At 40.9% G+C, this 16,606-nt stretch overlaps 1 protein-coding gene across 1 annotated transcript in view; it reads right to left on the reverse strand.

Annotated features, from left to right (window-relative positions):
- The window catches only part of NMU (neuromedin U), a 16,268-nt gene extending 6,825 nt beyond the window's left edge, over nt 1-9,443 (reverse strand). Inside the window, exons 1-7 of the mRNA XM_026033636.1 lie at nt 9,302-9,443; nt 6,388-6,446; nt 3,490-3,537; nt 3,315-3,374; nt 2,609-2,638; nt 2,453-2,503; nt 818-892 (exon numbers count right to left, since the gene is read on the reverse strand). Coding sequence (XP_025889421.1) covers nt 818-892; nt 2,453-2,503; nt 2,609-2,638; nt 3,315-3,374; nt 3,490-3,537; nt 6,388-6,446; nt 9,302-9,443 — 465 coding nt within the window. The remainder of the gene's footprint in view (nt 1-817; nt 893-2,452; nt 2,504-2,608; nt 2,639-3,314; nt 3,375-3,489; nt 3,538-6,387; nt 6,447-9,301) is intronic.
- Nucleotides 9,444-16,606: the final 7,163 nt, after the last annotated feature.

Consider the following 16,606-nt stretch of genomic DNA (forward strand, 5'->3'; position numbering starts at 1 on the left):
TGTGTGTGTGTGTGTGTGTGTGTATTCTACTCTGAGATATATGCCTTTATATCAAAAGTTAATGTCAGTATACGCTACCTGAAGTGAGAAGATATACTCCTTTTCTCATGTTTTGTTTTTATTGGTGCTAAATCAGGTAATAATGTAGCTAAAGGAGTTTTAAAAGGTGTGAGAGAAAGAATATATATCATTATATTCTCAAAGGATTCCTTTCTACAGCTCATAATTAAGAAAGATAAATTGTAGAAAATGTAACAAGAAAGATAAATTGCACAAATTGTAGCAAAGAGAACTTTCTTACCTGCACCTTAAATCATAATATTGTCTTTAAATTGCTTGGAAATTCTTAATATTCTAAGTCATAAACAATATAWTTCTAATTAATTGATTATGGTTTGAATTCCAAATGTGAAAAAAGAGCACTCCCTAGAAAAAATAACTCAACTGCATTATAATGGTAAAGCTAAATTTGAACATGTTTTTCATTTTATGAATCAGCTATTGGATCTACTTTGTTCTCTGTTTTTGACTCTTTCACATCAAGCATATTGTATTTTTGTTTTCCTTTTTAACCTGCTAAATATGAGCTAAATAAAAATAAAAATAAAAATAAAAATAGTAATAGTAATAGTAATAATAATAATAATAATAATAATAAAAGATACTTCAGATACTTCTAATTAAGGTGCATTAGTGCAATATTAAATCTTGAAAATAAAAGTGCAACGAGCAGAAATGTTCTAAAAGGACATTTTCAGAAGAGCTAACGACCCACAAGGAGTGCAATTGCAAGCATGCAGAGTTTAAGGTTACATACGTCCACTTTGTATCTCTTCAGTCTTCTCTCATTAAGCTGGGGAACGAGTTGCAGCAAGGGATGCAGGACAGACGACTGAGAGGACACGAACACAGACACATGAGCAACAATGAAATCCTGACCTCACGATGCACATAATGTCTCTTCCCAGGCTGAAGGTGTTAACTGAGGGAACTCATTTCTTGAACACTCTGAACTGACAACGTAAAGGTGCCAACATCTACATCTACGCTGAGAATGGGACGCGCACAGGGATGGAGGGAAGAGCTGTGCATCCTCACCTTTATGCGCTGAAAATTCAGCACGGTTCACAGGCTCACTGCCCGGGTAACTGCAACTCTCATCAGCCTCTGTGAGGCTGCAGAAAGCATGTCCCCACACAGCTTCTACTAACTTATCTGCTATGAAAATTAGCAACTTCAATTGCCTTTGTAGTGAATAATTTTACTTTAAAATATTTTAAAACACCAGGGGAAAAAAAAAAGAAGAGAGATCTTTTGCTAGAAAGTAGTTTACAGGARAGACTCATTCTCAAGTGAATTTTGTAACGGTCTGCCATGCAATATCACTTACAGGAGTGATATAAGAGGTCAGCTCTGCCCTGCAGCCAGTGGAGAAGGGAAAATGGAGGAGGAGGAGGTTGTCACCCACATTGCTACAGCCCAGCCAAGCCCAGACCCAGGGCTAGGAAAGGCCCACCTGCAGAGCTAAGCCCAAGTGGCAGAGCAGTGTCCTATGGGGTGGGCAGGGTTGAAAGGCTTCGGCATGGGGGGAAGAGGGAGGCAGGCAGCTCTTTAGCAGGAGCTCCTTCCACTAAGGCCCTGACTATCACTAGAAGCTCCTAAACTATTCTGAAAATCCTGACTACAGCATCACCTGTATTCACCAGCAGCCTAGAAAGCAGTTAGTGTGGCTTTGCAGCAGATACACAGCGTATTTCTGAACAAAGGTAGCAAACGAAGCAGTAACAGACAGTAACACTTCAGAATGATTGTTAAGAAACAGAAGACATGAATAYGTTTWACCTCCTCAGTGTCATAGGACACACATACAAAATACCTGATGCACATAAAAAACATGTTTGCACTTTAAAAGCAAGAGTGGATCCCATTATTTACTGACTTTTGAGAGTACTTTTATAGCAAAAATTTTAGGCTACATAAAAAGCATGGTACTTCTCATCTATAATAAAATCTGAAATCTTAATTAGACTTTTTACTATTTTGCCTAACAGACATTTATGATTAAAATGAATTATTAATACAATAATTATTGCAATTCAATAAAAATTAATATGTGAGGCCAGATTCTCACCTGSTATAAGAGAGTTGTTCACTGCATATGTTATGCTTACAAAATGCCAGAAACAAGCAAGTGCTCTTGTTCTCACAGATTAAAACTMCTTAAGATGTAGTTGTGAATCCTTAAATATTCAGTAGTTTTATATTTGCATAAAGTGTTCATGCAGTGTTGCTGGTCCTTCGCCATGTTATGAAAACATATTCTATGCTGTGTACATAAATTTCCTGGGTTTGACCTTGCTATTCAGTAGGAGAGACTGTTACAGAAAGGAACATTATCTTGTGTTTAAGTACAAGCACACATGTACTCACAACGAGGTGCTACGCAACTTACCATGATGTCTGAGTTGCCTGAGTCATGAGTCTTAGAATAATGAAATAAGAACTGTTCAAAAAAATTAAAAGTGGGATTTTACTACAAGACCGGGCAAGGAGGTTATGATTTTCTTGACAATTTTAATTTACCACAAAACATACACAGAAATCTTACCCTTTTGGTGTTGTCTTTTTCATCTAAACCCTGTGGGAAAAATATTGGTAGAGARGCTTTTATTTGATTAAAATGATAAAAAAAAGCAAAAATAGACAGTTTTAATTACATTATAATCTTTTTAATAGTGGCTTGGAACATTTTCAAGTGTTTTAGATACCTTTGCTTATCTATGTGAATGTTCTTATCAGCCCCTGTAGAGGCCATAGATTACTGGAAGAATTGATGGGTTTAATTGGATGCTTCTCCATATACTTATGTTGCCAAGATTGTGCCATTCTATCCTTCCCATCATCAAAAGAGGTATATGTAATGTTTTGTTGTTTTGTCATACCAAGAATCTGTGTTTTTATGTTTCACTATGAACTCAAGCTCCAGTTCTAGCCAAAAAAAGACAAAAAAAAAAAAAAAAATCTTGGCAGCAGCAGATTATCCTAAGTAAATTTGTTTCTTCATAGACAGCTGCATAATTTCTCACCTACAGCAATATTAACACTTGAAATCTTAAGAAATCTTACTCTTCAAACACTAGAATTTCACAGCTGTCTTCAACACATGTTAGATTAGGACATACAGTATTTTGGCACCAGAAATAATACTATTACTTCAAACAGTTTGGATATTGTGTCTTCTGAAATCACTGTAGACACTGGCACGCTGAGTGAGTATGTTTCAGATGCATGAGGTAGCTTTTCATGTGCTTTACCTGTGGTTTCTGGAGAAATCCCATGACCAGAAAGCAAAGCTCTTCCAGGGCACTGGAAGCCTGTGCAAAAAAACAAACAAAAAAAMCCCCATTGAACTCGGACATCACACTTCCACCCTACTGCATTTAGTAAGTAATGTCAAAAGTGAATTAACCTATATCTAAGGTGACTCACCTGAGGCTGATAATCTGTGGACAAGTAGGTGGAGCATGCATCATCTATCTGTAAAAATTCACATAGTAGTTCTTTAAGAAGTCATATTTAACATAAATATAAAAAACACATACATTTTCTAAAACAGTTCAGTGCAATCAAAGGCATAACAAATTTATCCACCATAGGGAATTCATCTAGCTGCATTCCTGAAATTCAGGAGAAACAACCACCTTTAACTGAATGAACAAYTTTACACTTGCTTAATCTCAACAATCTCAACATACTTACCTGTATCCATTATTCTGAAATACCATCCATGTCCCTCCTACTTATAACCCTCTCAGACAGACTCATAATTTAGAGGAAGACTGCACGCCTCCAAGGCATGGGCTATGGGCATAGCTCTCTTCTATAGAATCTTTGGGTTATATAAACTGCAAAGAAAATGTCAGTACTAACGTGGTGCCCTCAAATGCTGCTCTGCTGCCTAGATTGCAGTATCGCTGCAGGTGAATGATTCACACACCTCTGGAGCAATTAAGGTGAGTGCCGGCACATCTGGCACATGCCAGACCATCTGTGGAGTCACCAGCCCACCAGCCTGCAAGGTTTCAACAACCCTTCTCTCCAGCTACCAGCAGTCTGGAGCCCACCAGCTCTGAGTGGTGGTTCCTTTACAATAAAGCTCTGTGGACTTCAGTGAATTTGGCCAGGGTCTCTCTGAACCTTGGCGAAGATCACGGCAGTGCACAGCAAGGCTTTGCTAGGCACTGCACAAACCACCGCGGCGAGGTGCTGGTCAGGCTTTCGAGCTTCGTGAGTGCTGCTGCAGACTTGGCTTGGAAGAAGTAATGAGTAATTGATCCCTACCGCCCTCTCTTTACCGTTCATGACCATAATCACAGCCTCTTTCCACTGTCTCTTTTCCAGGCTGAAAGGATCCCACACTAAAGTATTTTCAGTGCAGTTATTATCCAGGAAGTAAGAGGAAATAGAAAACAAACAAACAAACAAACAAACAAAAAGCCACTTGGAAGTTATTTTACCACAGCTGAAAGCTCTAAGTCTTTTGAAAGGAAAAGAATCACTAGTACTTCAGCCGGAGCTGCAAAGTTTATAATAATGAAAAAAGGCTTAACTTTTCATTATATAATTTAGGAAACGTATCAATAGGAACCCACATTAGAGTACACCATCTTTTTTCTATTGAATATGTGATACTGTTAGCTCAGATGCCAAAAACCTTTACTGATCATTATATTGTACACAGATTGCTGCAAAAATGTATTTTTTTTCAAATGAAGAGTGGGGAATACAATGGGTCTTTTAATTTTATTACAGATAAAGAGCCCTAAACAGCACTCTATAGTGAAGAAAACATTAAATGAAAAAAAAAAAGCAATGAACAAATAATGCATAACAGAGTACTTCAAGACAAGAAATGATTCATTTCTCAAGGGAGAACTGAACAGAAAGCATTAGCAKGGATGGTGGGAAAGGTTCTCCTTTCAAGTAGGTTTTGTTGGTAGCACATCCTCCCCCTGTCCTTTTCACTTGATCTTACATTCGCTTCTCTCTGGGATCATGACTTCACTGTCACTACTAAAGGGTCAGGGTAAGAATATGTTACATAATTTCACATGGAATTTAGTATTTTATGCATATTTCTTTATCCACTGAGAAAAGGAGCTTTGTCTTGGCCCTCCAATGACTGTTGCAGTGAATCCTGTTTTACGAAAGCAAATGAAAGGATAAATGCAGAAATGTATAAACCAGCATCTTTTAATCCAGCATTTATGGATTCATTTTCATAAACTCTTCTAGCTAATAGGACATTACTTCCCAAGGGATCATTTTTCCCTGGGAGATAAATATYGTCAGGGCTCGTGCAGGAGCCAGTGTGTGAGTGTGTCAGTGCTGGAGTCAGTAGCTCTGCGATGAAGTAAAGGGAGTTGTCAATAAAGGAAGTGTGTACCAGGAAGGCACCAAGAGCAGGAAATTTACTCTGTGTTCCTGAACCCCATCCTTTCCATGATGAAAGAGTCTAGATGAGTCTAGGTTGATTTCTAATGTTATCAGAAGCCACAGAATTAAACATCAAGGGAGTCCTTCAAGATGACAGCAGCAGGAGAGCAGCGTGTTTTGGGCCAGCCCTCTCTCAGTGTTAAGTCCTGCTGCTCCATCTGGTCCAAAAGGGCACAGAAGAACCCATGTTAAAGCACACCGGAGCAGTACGTAAGTTTGAAAGAGGGGAATGGAAACTACAATAACTGTCAGTATTAAAACATTAGAGGAGCTAACTGAAACGGGACATTACCTCTTACATAGTAAAGTAAGATGCTGGGATATGATTAAATCACCTGTGTGCCGAACTGAAGAAGCAGGAGAGAGACTGCATGAATTGAAACAATTACTATTATCCTGTGCAGACTATAAAGGTCTTGGGTGGTATATAATGTCTCCAGAGACAGTGACTGCCTGATGATTGACAGTTAAATGACAACAGCCTTCAAGCTCTCCACTGAGCCAAGACTTTGGCTYTTCCTGGATGCCACCTCATCACGCAGCCTCACCGTCCTTCTGGAACAACTGCTCAGAAAATCTACACGCTTCATTTTTGCTTCTTTACTGACGCTGACATCAGAACAGGAGGTGAATAGGAAACGTAGGGATAGAGAAGCAGCAGCACTTGAGCTCCATGTGTGAGCAGTGCAGGAGAGCGAGGTGTGAGAGCAAGGACTGGCACGGAGGAAAGGGGAATATCCCACCCAGCAGTACAATATGCAGCACCAGGGTGGGTTAATTGTGTGTCCCTGGCCTGCTCACAACACGGTGCAAGAATTACTGCCAGCCGTCAGTCCCACAGCAAAGGGCTTTTACCCACCTTGGCCGAGCTGCCCTGCCTGCCATTCTTACCTCCTTCCACAGCTGCATATCCTCATCTGCCTGTAGTGCTTGCGATGGCATCGGTGCRCCTGGAAGCACGAGAAAGAGCTTATCAATACCATACAGAAAGGTAATTTTTATAAGTTTCCTATTTCAGTGAATTAGACAATAATTCTGAGTACAACACCGCATCCTGCAAGTCTGGAGTACTCCTGTTGCTGACAACACAGAGAGGTCGAGGCTCTGAGGGCATCTTCCAACCTACACATTGTTAGAGCTGTCTGGTAGTTTCTGCCTTGGTCTGCTCTGCTCTTGGTCACCCCAGCAGCAAGTTCTTTCACAAGGTGACCGCAGATACAGACACCCACATCTCTTGGCAATAAGCAGGGTAGATCTGACTCCCTTTTCACCAAGGGTCAGCCGAGCTTTAGTCCATTCTTGGCAATAAGAAGCATGAAAGAAAATGYGTGCAGCAGCCCTTTGACCCGAGATCTGCTCAGGAAAACACATTCCCCCATCTACAGCTATCAAGTCTTCAAGCTTTGTGACCGGTTCTGCTTCTTCTATTCGGTGTTTGTCCTACGGAAACTTTTGGTATCTTAGAAGATTAAATGTGTTATTTCATAAAGTGGAAAACTGGAAATAAGGCCCTGCCTTTTGCTGGAATGTGGAAAACAATAATTTGTAGGAGGCAGTTGGATGTGATCTAGTAGCAGGAGTCATTAAAAGCCACTTTGAGGTAGCTCTGCCAGGTGCCCTTGGTAGCCAATTTTGCCTGGGGGCAGTTCTTCAGCCCATCTTCCCGGCTGGGATGCAGACCTGGACTTGACTGCATCTGGGTCCCTCCCAGATCAGCTCCCGGTATATCCAGCTTTCCACACTGCTGGTATTTTATCCAGCATGTATTTATCTGTTGCATTTATAGYGACAACGTGCTACCAGAATCTCTGTAACTAACAGAGCTCAGCGTGAGTGATTTGTGAGAGAGTCCCCACGTTGCACGTTGTCCGCATGTGGAGCAGGACGCCCATTCCTGGAGGAGAGTCCTGTGCCCGGCCTTGCTTTTGGAGACCCCGGCTCACTGGAGGCCTCACAGCCCCCCACACCACCTACAACCACCCGCAGTAACTTCTGTTGCCAAATGATTCAGAATGACAAGGGATGGAGCCAGATTTAGAGCATAGTGACTAGGTGAGCAAGATATGGATGTCCATCATCCCATTTGTTTTACAAGTGCCACTAATAACAAAAGTAGTCATTTTCAGATGTAAAACTGTATTTAAAACCCTATACTGGTACCCCAGTTTCAAGATGAATGATTATCTTGGATGCACACTTTTTGCCACCAAAAAAAAAAAAAATTAGAAAAGGATCTCAATTTCATCTTATGTAGGGAAATTTTTGAAATCTCTGGAAGTTCCACATGGCAAATGCTTCCTACTGAAAAAAAAAAAAAAAAAAGCTTTTTTTTTTGGCAATTGGTTTTAGTTCAAGGAAAAACTGCAAACAAATTAAAAATGTTACAATTCTTTTACTGTGTTTCCTACTCTTAATTACTATATTCCCATTGGAGCATTGCCCCAGGTCTGGTGTCTGGTTTAAGGATATATTCCAAGCGTGGAGCTGGGCAACACTTCAGGTAAACACTCTGCCTCCGAACTCTTGGCTTCTCTGTCCCTGAGCGCTGCTGCTGCCATTGCCTCATTGCCAGGACCCTCCTGGGTGAGCAGAAGAAATCCAATAGCCTGAAATCCAACAGCCAGTAAAGCAGACACCAGCAGCCAAGGAACCCCAGGTGTTACAGCTCTTTTTTTTTTGTCGAGGAGCAGCRTAAACCTTTGAAGGGAGGAGGTGATAAGGTTATCCTTATCCTTATCCGTGTCCTGCCGCGACTCGGACCTCCCTCATTCACCTACCCACGCACCGACAAGCGCTGGGAAACAATAAACTGACACTGCAAAATACACAAAAAAGCCATAGGAAAAAAAAAAAAAAGAGTGCAACTGAGGAAAGCCTATTCTATATAAAAGGAACATAGAAGAGAAAATCATCTCACAGACCATACACCGTCCATTGCACATCTGCTCTCTTCTCYGTCAAGTCTGCCACCTGTTAAACCCTCAAGCTCCTCCAAGTCAGCAGAATGACAGACAGACATTTTCAGTAATTTTTCACCCTGGAGCTCACTTCTTCAATCTCCTCCTCTTCTCCCTATGTTCTCCCTCAGTGGGCTCCTGCAAATCTTTTCTGTAAGAACGATGATAAAACACTGTGTGGCTACTGCCCTCCCCTTCTCTCCTTTTCCTTCTCTCCCCTCTTTCACAACTTTTAATAGGTTATTTGGTAGGTTGCATTTAGATTTCTTTGCTTCTTCACATTTTAAAAAAGATAAAAAGAACAAAMCAAAAATTCCTGATGAAAATAACTCACATGCAATACAGAAAAACAGACATGCTCACTGCACATGGAATTATTCTGCCATGATTCTTCATAAATGCTAAGTTTTTGAAATATATGAAGTGAGATAACAGAAATCAAAGTATATTTTGTCAAAATGCCCATTATCTGTGCTTAGAAATCAAAGTATATTTTGTCAAAATGCTCATTATCTGTGCTTCCTTCACAAGCATTGCCTGTGGCAGGCACTGTAACTTACACGTGCAGCATGTCACATTTCACACTAAACCAAGCTCTCTTCCTAAAGCAAACATTCCATTTCTATCCTTTCCCACTTAAACAAASCCCAAGTGCCAGCCAGCTCCCTAACGCAAGGATGCTCAGACTGCTGACTGCAGTTTCCCAGGGCAGAGTAACCGTGCAGGAACACACAGGGACGCCCCRCACACCCTGCCCGTAACAACCCCCTTACCAAGACTCGCTCTGCCGGGCGCCCTGCGCCGCAGAGCCAAAGCCGGGGGGCTCCCTGCCCCAGGGCTCCCCTCACCTCGGCAGGCGGCCGGCCAGGAGGCCAGCAGGACGAGCAGCAGGAGCAGCGGGAATGCCGGCGCCGCGCTGCTGTCCCCGGCTCTCCTGGGGATGCGTCGCGCAGCGGTGGCCAGCGGCTGCTGGTGGCAGAAGATCCCCATGCCCGCGGTGCCTCCGGCTCAGCCTCCGTGGCAGCCTTCACTCTGGCCATGCCTCCCTGCCCTCCCAAACTTTTTAAATCTCCCCGGCACGTGGATGAGCAGCCGCTTGACTCACRAAGGACACGTCAGCCTGCCACCCGCCCCTGCCTCCTTCGCCAGCGCCCACGGCAGGGCCCGACCCTGCGGCTGCTGCGCGGGGCGCTGGTGACTCAGCCCCGCTGCCACCTCTGGCGGCAGCTGCCCATGGAAGTCRGGGTGGCAGTGCCCCTGCTCGGCAGCAAGGCGAGGGGATGCCCTTCTGCTGAGCTCCCTCTTGGAGAGAAAAGATCCCGCTTTAAAAGTACACGTGTAACATGCCCAGCCGTGCTAGCAGCCTCCTGACAGGGAGCGCGCGGGGTGCTGCTGCTCCCTTGCTGCGCTCGCTCGAGCACAGTAGTGAGGAGGGGTGAGGACGGTGACTTCCCAGGCCCTGCTCCCTCCCAGCCTGGAGGGCAGAAGAGGCAGGAGTTAAAACAAGGCATTTGCTGAGGGGCCCCCGYGCGCCGGGGCTGCTGCCCGAAGCCAGGCCTGCCCTGGCGCTCGCCTCGCTGCCGCGCTCCATCCCCAGTGGGGAGGCCGCTGCAAGCTCCAGGGAACCAAGGACACCTTGTCCCAGTAAGGACCCGCTTCATAACGCACTCTCAGTGACTTACGGAGCAGAAACAAGTAACGCGCGCACGGAGTGACACACCGTGGAACAGCACACAGCAACGCGGAGACACCTGCGGATTCAAATCCTGAACAGTCGCTCCGCGAGGCATTTTCCACAGGTCGCAGCTGCTCCTAGATGTTATTTTCTGTGTCCTGCCCGATCACAGCGAGCCAGGACAGCTCCAGGATGGGACATCCGAAAGCAGTGTCAGCAGCTGAGGCCGCTCGGAGCAGCGAGGAGCAGCACCCCGAGGCGCAGCGGGGCTCCCCACTAGCAGCAGCATCTCTCTTCCCTGCCAGAGTCAGCAGCCACTCTCCCATTAATAACACAGGGAAAGGAATTAATCCGTTTGTCAACGGACAACTGGCAACTTCTCAGAGTAGCACAGAAACAAGCCTGTATTTTGTATCTACTACTATGTTTATATCTACCTAATTAAAAGCGTTGCTTTAAGCCAATCCAAATCAAGGAACTGCATTTGGTTCTGGTTTCTGTTAATAAAAACGGAAGACATTTATTCAAAGGACATTATCCTAAATTAGAAGTCATCAGCCCCAAAGAATATCTCCCTGATCGTCATTCATCATTCAAATGCATGAGTCTCTGTCCTGAGCGCTGGCCTAAAGAAGCATTTAATTTGTTATATATTTATTAACTTGCAGCTTTTTGTTAAATATTTACTGTATAGTGAAATCAAATATATTACAATAATTGGTAAAGTTCTGAGCTAAATACCTGTAAACCTTCCTCACCTGAGTGGTACACAGAGTATTTTAAGAATAGAAAAATGATACTTCATGAAATAAATTTTTTGTTGTTGAAAAAACTCCCCCCAAACAAAAAAAAGTGAAAATTTGTAAAATATTTTCTTTAACATTGCATTCTGAAAATTTTTGCTGAACCCACTTGCATAAAACATACTAAAGGGAGTTTTGAGGATGATGGTGCCAAAAATTTCCAGTTAGAAAATTTCTGGTCCTTCATTTACCAGAAAAAAAAAAAMCCAAACCAAACAAACAAACAAAAACCCACTGCTCCCTATGCTCTCACTTGTGTTGTTCCCTAGTCTTTCATCTGAAACTCAAATTTTGTTTTCATTTGATTCCTGTTAATGAGCAAAAGCAGTTATCATTAAACATGCAAATCTATTTGTGCCCTGAGTTACATTATCTGACTCCTAGAGGACTGGAGTTTTCCAGTACTTCCAACACAGCATAAAATAAAATGTGTAATTCTCCTAAGCATATCCTAGAARAATGTAACTATTAATAAAATGCACATTTGCATTAAACCCAAACTCAAGTTTATACTCACAGAAAATTCCTAATGAAATATGTGAATTTTGATAAAGTTCTCCAAACTTGGACTGCTGTTTATATGTTTTGATAGCTTATGACTATTGAGTTTACACAATTCACAGAAAAGCAAGTAATAGAGCATCTTTGTAAGCAGGWGCAAATACCTTTTTCTGTATTGTATCTGTTTTTGTTTCATTTAATTGCTCGATGAAATTAATGTTACACTACTGCAGGAACAAAGCACATCCTCATTAAAAGAACAGCTTGGAGGATGTTTTGGATACTGTAATTAGCTACTCTGAAATATTTATGTTCTTCCTAATGTTGCTTGAATAATGTTAATTATGGCTAGTGGAAAGGAAATCAAACAGCTGAGTATGTGAAACCAGCATCATTTCCATCTTCAGAAGAGTCCAGGTCAGGTAGCAGGTCACCGACTCCACCGCCTTTCTGTGCACACACACACACAGCCTGTGAAAAGGTCTAGCCATACCTTTTTTTTCCTGTGACTTTGACTTAAGAAAAATGATGAGAAATCATTCCACCTACGTCTCAACTTAAGCACTAAGAGTTTTTATCCGTGCTGCATTTCCTTCGTCAAAATATTTTGAGCTTTATTAGTGCAGAATGCTTGATCTAGATCACTGGGAGCAAGCACACCAGTGTCTCTCAACTTCAAGTGGGAACATAAACACTTACTGCCCTTCTATGCAATGAACAAATTGCAAATATGGATATTATTCTTACCTGTTTATAGTTTAGAACACTAAATTAGTGGAGGCAAGTCTCAAACACTGAACATTAATCCCTACTCAGACACTGCACTTCTTCAAGGTATTCTCTTCATATACTACTACACTACAAATAATGCAGATATATTTCCCTATAAATAGGAAACAACAAATAAAACCCAAGCTACTTAAGTTGTGATAGGCCCTATATATTTTTCAGGATATTCTTTTCTTATTTTATTCACAATAATTCCTCGCAACAGTGACTAAATTCAGCAAGAGCTGTACTAGCACAGCTCTTTCCAAATTAGTGGATGCCTAGTGAAACTAGAACTAAATTTGGCTCTACTGGGCATAGAGAATCTCTTGAAGCCTTTTATTCACAGCTAGACCGCATGGGCAAAAACTGACTGTTTCCTCATTCTTAATTCAGGAGGAATTAATTAAGGTAGAAAGGAACATTGTTTACAGTCTTGGGGGGAAAGATCAAGTGAAAAATAATGGTTGTGGAGAAAAATAGCCCATGTTGTACCTATACATCAATAGGCAGTAAAATAGCTACTGTCAAGGAGGAAAGAGATACTGGAATCACCATGAYGGTTCTACAAGGGTACAGGCTCATTGCCCAGAGAAGTTAAAACAACAACAACAAAAACAAACTGGATGTTATAACTCACTAGGAAAGAAATTCTAGTACCGGTACTAGCATGCTTAGTACTTCTACAACCCCTGGTACAACCCAAAGTGGAATACTGGAGTGCTAATCACCCACAGCTAAAAATGCTGAGAACTGTAGTAAGTTCAGTACGAAGCAAGTTTGACAAGGCTAGGACTCTTCAGCTTGGTAATGCCAGACTTACAGACTGATACAGTGCCAGCCTATAAACACATATATAGGAACAATGTAAAAAAGGTGAGGTGATTTTTAACTAATTCTTCCACCAACATTTCCCATTCATTACGTGGAAATTGAAACAGAACATTTTGTATATTTATGAAGTCCTGAGCATAGCACAAAATTGTAATTTCTTTTCAAAGAAAAGCAATACATCAAATAATCATGATCACAGAGAGTAACGTAAGCTGCTTGAAAAGGGGGTAATCTCCAAGGTACTTCTGACCTGTTTTTCTCTAATAAAGCTCCAAACAAATTAACAGCCGTGATTGTTTAAAAAGCAGCGTGATTAGACCTACCTAAGAAAAGAGGGTTTTGAGCAACCTGTCACATAATGACACATAATAAAATTAAAAAATCAAAATTAAAAAATCAACATTGCTTTCAGAAATTGTAAGTTTTATAAATAAAAAGGCCCAAAGCAGAAAAGAAAGAAAAGTGAAGCTGGATGATATTAACACTTAGAAAGTTTCATCCTACCTTCCACAAGGCTGTGAGTTGAGCTGATGATTTTGTAATAGCATCATTTCTTTTTAAACAGACTAATGCTACCTAGGGATGGTTTATCCACAATATAAATATGAATGCARCTTGGAGGAAGGAAGCTTCCTGAAAATTTTGCTTATAGAACTCAGCTGTACTTTTGGCAAATTTGCTACCACTGACTCCAGAGAAAATAAGAGCTTAGGCTAAATTTGACATATTTCCTAACCTCTGACACTTCTCAGTTCAGTGTTTCCCTTTATTTTTAAGCTCAGCTAAGAATATTACTCTCAGAATTACCATAGGGCTTTCCTCAGCTCTCTAGGGAGCTATAGCTAGTGCCTATTACGTACAATTTCCCTGCACAGATGCAGCATGTAAACATTTCCTTGGTACTTTGGAAATAAACAAAACGAGACTCATATGCATAAGAAAATAATGTGTCACCATGAGAAAGAAACCTGCRAGATTCTTAGGTTAGGAGCATCCTTTTACTATATATGTACCACATACAGCATAGTAGTTTCCTCATCCTTGGTTACTGGTTTCATTTCTGTACCACACCATTAATTTTCTAAATTTCTTTAGGTTATATAATGTAAATGGTACAAATTGTAAAAAAAAAATATAGTAATAAACAACTTTAAAATGATCCATTCTTGTTTTGTTAAAAACAGACAAACAAACAAACAAAAAAAACCCCTAACTTGGACAACTGAGAAGCTGCATCTTTTTAGTATCTGCTCCAGGGTGCAACATCTGTAACTGGCTGAACTAGTAGCTGCTAGATTAACTCCTTATGGAAGTTCTTACATTTTAGGAGACAAAAACGACACTTTCTCTTTTAATTAGCTGATATTTTGGCATCATCTGAATACACATGCAGCTATATATGTCACTACTTACACAGGAGTAGTAAAACAGACTCCTCAGAAGACATCGTGCAAACAAAAGCTTCAGGATCTGCAGGCTGTTTCCCTCTCATTAAAAAACTGTCTGCTGGTATCATGCRCTGGGTCACATGGGTTCCTCTTGGACAAAAAAAGAGACTTTCTTTCCTTATGAAAAAAGCTACTGAGAGTGRAGAAGCATTTATAAATGCTGAATAAGACAGACTATTCCAACTGCTATTCCAAATGCCAGTTCTCCCAGTTCTCCCATCTCTCTACTGTCTGCACTACTGCACCACTCCACATCTCAAGTGATAGCCCCAAAGTGGGTACAATAACTATTTTTTAATCTAACCATAGGAGGATACCAATGAACTCTATAAAAAATAACACAAACTTGAAGGTATCTGGTTTCATATGAATTTTAAATGAATTCCTGCCTTGAAGATCTTACAATTTAGTTTGTTAGCACCACAGAGCTATAGTTTTACAGAAACATGCAATTATATAACTAACTCTCCTTTGAAGAAACTGGTTTACTAATGTATTATTTTTAAATAAGCAATGTAAAGGAACACAAATCTACCAGACACTGTTGGCTTGATTTCGTATAACAGCTAAAACTTTCTGATCTTAAAGTTGCAGCAAAACTGCTTACTCTGGTACAAAAGCAAATATATTTTAATATAAGTGCTAAGAAAATCAGAAAAAGCAGGTATTGTTGACTTCGGTCTTTGTTAAAATTAAGCAAAAATAACAAAAGGTGGATAAAAAATTATTTGGAAAGAAAGTTTCTTTTCAGACCTCTAGATATCTTTTTTATGAACAACACTGTAAAAGTTCAAAAAATGGCCTCCTAATTTCATTTATGTGAACATAATACACCTATGTGCATGTGCAAGTAACAGACACACACACACACACAGAAAGACACAGTTCAACAGAGATGTTAGGGTCTCATATCTTCTACCTCTTTCTTTGGAATTTAGTAAGGACAACAGAAGCGTACTCCAGTTTAATATAATCTCTCCAGACAGTAGATAATTATATATCTATATAATAATTATTTCATTGTTTCCGTTACATCACTTTAAATATTATGAGAGTGCACAAATTCCTCACAGAAAACTTCCCGGAGGAATCACCATGAAAGAGGGGCAATGCCAGTAACACCCCATCCAGGAGTTTACTTTCACACCTTCTGGCTGCTATGCACGTAAGTCACAGCAGAAGAATTGCCAGGAGACAGCACACACTCACCCAAGTGAGCGTGCTACAATGCATGAAGCTCCAGCTTCTTCAGTCAGCTCTAAACGAAGAGCCCAGTTTARCAAGTTCAAGTCTGCCTCCAGCTTTACTTCTCAGACAGGTCACCGCCCAGATCCGGCAGGCTGGGCTTCAGCAGCACAGCAGATGTTGGGCCCAAGCTGTGCTTCCTAAGTCATCTTCTCATCTATATAACTAAATGGGAGAAAAGTAGTGCTGCTTGGTTTCCTGCAAAGCARCCACAGGATGGACAGAAGCAGTGGGAGAGGCTCATCGTGGCCTAATCAAGCTGTCCAGCTTCCAGCAGGAACTTTGCCAAACAGAAGACTGCACTGGAGGTTATAACAGCACTGTCCTATCACCCTAGAAGTCAAAAAGTGAAGTCTAACAGATGCTAAAAAAATGCTTTTATGATATATGCCATTTTCAGGAATTCTGTGCATCTGTGCATCTTAGAGTTTACTCATTGAAGTGAGAGAAATTCCGCATTTTAAAGTTCAGTGCCATTGTGGACCGGGCACTGAAGAACTAAACTAAGCAAACCTGACAAAGCTACGAAATGAAGCAGAATAAAAGCAGAAAATGCATCAAAACAGGTTACAAAATGCAAAAATGACAGCCAGCAGAAAGGCATGGTTTTTGTGGTTTTTTTTTTTTTTTAAGTAAACTTGGAAATATAAGACAAAAAAACATTTTAGCTGTCAGGAAGAGCGTGATGGTATCATATGCTTTGGGGAAAAACCAAAGCAGTGTACATAAACAAGATTTTTCTATCTAAATTCTTCGACTTCTGATTTCATACTGCTGTCTTCTTAAAGAGATCCGCAAGCGCCCACATAATCTGTGTAAGAAAATAGCTTTATTGGTGAAAGAAAGAAACATATCAGAAAGACTGAAATATGAAACTGG

Source organism: Nothoprocta perdicaria, unplaced genomic scaffold, assembly GCF_003342845.1.
Source record: "Nothoprocta perdicaria isolate Ctin4 unplaced genomic scaffold, notPer1 scaffold_13, whole genome shotgun sequence".
Lineage (NCBI taxonomy): Eukaryota > Metazoa > Chordata > Aves > Tinamiformes > Tinamidae > Nothoprocta > Nothoprocta perdicaria.